This window comes from Aythya ferina (assembly GCF_964211825.1).
Source record: "Aythya ferina genome assembly, chromosome: 32".
Taxonomy (NCBI): Eukaryota; Metazoa; Chordata; class Aves; order Anseriformes; family Anatidae; genus Aythya; species Aythya ferina.
Window position 1 is genome coordinate 1,587,996 of NC_140329.1, and position 2,216 is coordinate 1,590,211.

Genomic DNA, 2,216 nt, shown 5'->3' on the forward strand with positions numbered 1-2,216 from the left:
TCTATATTTGGCATTCTCCCTATGGTGATTTCATCTTGGGTGAAGTGATCTCTCACTTTGTGGGGCTCCAGTCACTGACCACCCCAGACACATGATACTCAGGGAGAACACCTAGGCTCTTCAGGCAGCTCCCCATTAATTTCCTGGAGGATGTCCTCCGCCCTGACACTTGTGGGACAGTCATGGCTATATACCTCAGTGACTGTTAACCATTTCTGCTGTCATCAGACACCAACAGGTTACTCCTAAATCCTACCCTTGGTCCCTCACAGCTCACAAAATGAGCTTTTTCTTTCCCTTATCCATAGAGCAACAGGCTTTTCAGGGAGCAGGTGCTCAGCCCTGGTCTTGGCACCAGCTTTTTGAAAGAAGAACCACGTCTTCAAGAAGTGGGAGATACAATTTTATTAGGCAGATCCTATCACAGAGTTTGTTCTGGCCTGCTGTTATACACATATTATAAAGCCTCAGTAGTAAACAGAATGGTTTCATTCCTCAGTAGATAGCCAATGAATAAAGAAACATATTTCTAATAAAATAGTAAGTGCAAATGATACTGAGGATAACAATTTCAATAATGATAAACAAAGAGCAGGCCTGCAAGGGAAGTCATTTGTGTAGATACAGGGGAAATTTATCACCAATCAGAAATATCCATGAAAACACTTTCCGAACAGCACTCTTAAGCTCCTTGTTTCTCATGCTGTAGATGAGGGGGTTCAATGCTGGTGGCACAACAGAGTACAGAACTGCCACCACCACGTCCAGAGACGGTGAGATGGAGGGGGACTTCAGGTAGGCAAATATGGTCATGCTGAGAAACAGGGAGACCACTGCCAGGTGAGGGAGACACGTGGAAAAGGCTTTGTACTGTCCCTGCTCAGAGGGCATCCTCAGTACAGCCCTGAAAATCTGCACATAGGACAGCACAATGAAAACAAAACACCCAGACGCTAAACAGAATCCAACCATAATAATCCAAACTTTCCTGAGGTAGGAGTTTGAGCAGGAGAGCTTGATGATCTCGGGGATTTCACAGAAGAACTGGTCCACAGCATTGCCTTGGCAAAGTGTCAGAGAAAACACATTAGCAGTGTGCAGCGCAGCATGGAGAAATCCACTGCCCCAGGCAGCTGCTGCCATCTGGGCACAAGCTCTGCTGCCCAGAAGGGTCCCATAGTGCAGGGGCTTGCAGATGGCAATGTAGCGGTCATAGGACATGACAGTGAGAAGATAATACTCTGCTGAAAAGAAAAAGAAGAAGAAAAAGACCTGTGCAGCACATCCTGAGTAGGAAATGGCCCTGGAGTCCCAGAGGGAATTGGCCATGGCTTTGGGGACAGTGGTGGAGATGCAGCCCAGGTCAATCACAGAGAGGTTGAGGAGGAAGAAGTACATGGGGGTGTGGAGGCGGTGGTCGCAGGCTATGGCGGTGAGGATGAGGCCATTGCCCAGGAGGGCAGCCAGGTAGATGCCCAGGAAGAGCGTGAAGTGCAGGAGCTGCAGCTCCTGCGTGTCTGCTAATGGCAGGAGGAGGAACTCGGTGATGGAGCTGCTGTTGCACATTTGACTCTTCTGGGCCTGGGGACCAGTCTGAGGAGGAAAATAAAGCAACATGTTAGGCTAGACCATGTGAGCAAAATGTACTCTAATTCTTGTCACACCTCAAAACTGCTGCTACCCTTTCAGGAAAACCTATATCGCAGACGCCTTGCTAGTTCTAGTTGGTGCTGCCAGAGGGTGCTGCTGGGAGCAGGGGACTCTGGAGGTCCTTGGCATTACTGCTGCACTCCAGGTGAAATCTTGTGGGTCCTGTGAGGCAATGACTCTGTCCTTGAGATCAGAGTGAGCGAAGTAATCTGGGTATGGAGAGCTGTATGAGGAGGAAAAAACAGGAAAACATTAGGACAGAACACTGTGATCAAACCCACTCCATTTCTTGTACAAACCTCCCAGACTGCCTCTCCCCTTTCAGGAACACCTTTGCAGGTCCCTTTCATGAGCTGTGGTTGGTGCTGGTTGATGGCGCCACTGGGATGAGAAGGGCTCTCGAGGAGGCAGTCCTGCCCTCCACAGTTAGGTAAATGAGAACATGGGCTGTTCTTGGATTAAATACAGATGAGATATCAAACAATTTTCAGCATGCTTGCTGCAAATTCACAATAACTCTTGCATAAGAAACAATGTGGCCAGCAGGGCTAGGGAGGTGATCGTCC

At 48.6% G+C, this 2,216-nt stretch overlaps 1 protein-coding gene across 1 annotated transcript; it reads right to left on the minus strand.

Moving 5' to 3' along the window:
• Positions 1 to 381: 381 nt before the first annotated feature.
• Positions 382 to 1,705, minus strand: LOC311425577 (olfactory receptor 14C36-like). Its single transcript, XM_084501518.1, has 2 exons — positions 1,682 to 1,705; positions 382 to 1,593 (listed from the first exon to the last, which is right to left on the minus strand). Exon 2 carries the CDS (start codon positions 1,564 to 1,566, stop codon positions 610 to 612), a length of 957 nt encoding a protein of 318 aa, XP_084357644.1. The 5' UTR covers positions 1,567 to 1,593; positions 1,682 to 1,705; the 3' UTR covers positions 382 to 609.
• Between the last annotated feature and the right edge of the window lie 511 nt (positions 1,706 to 2,216).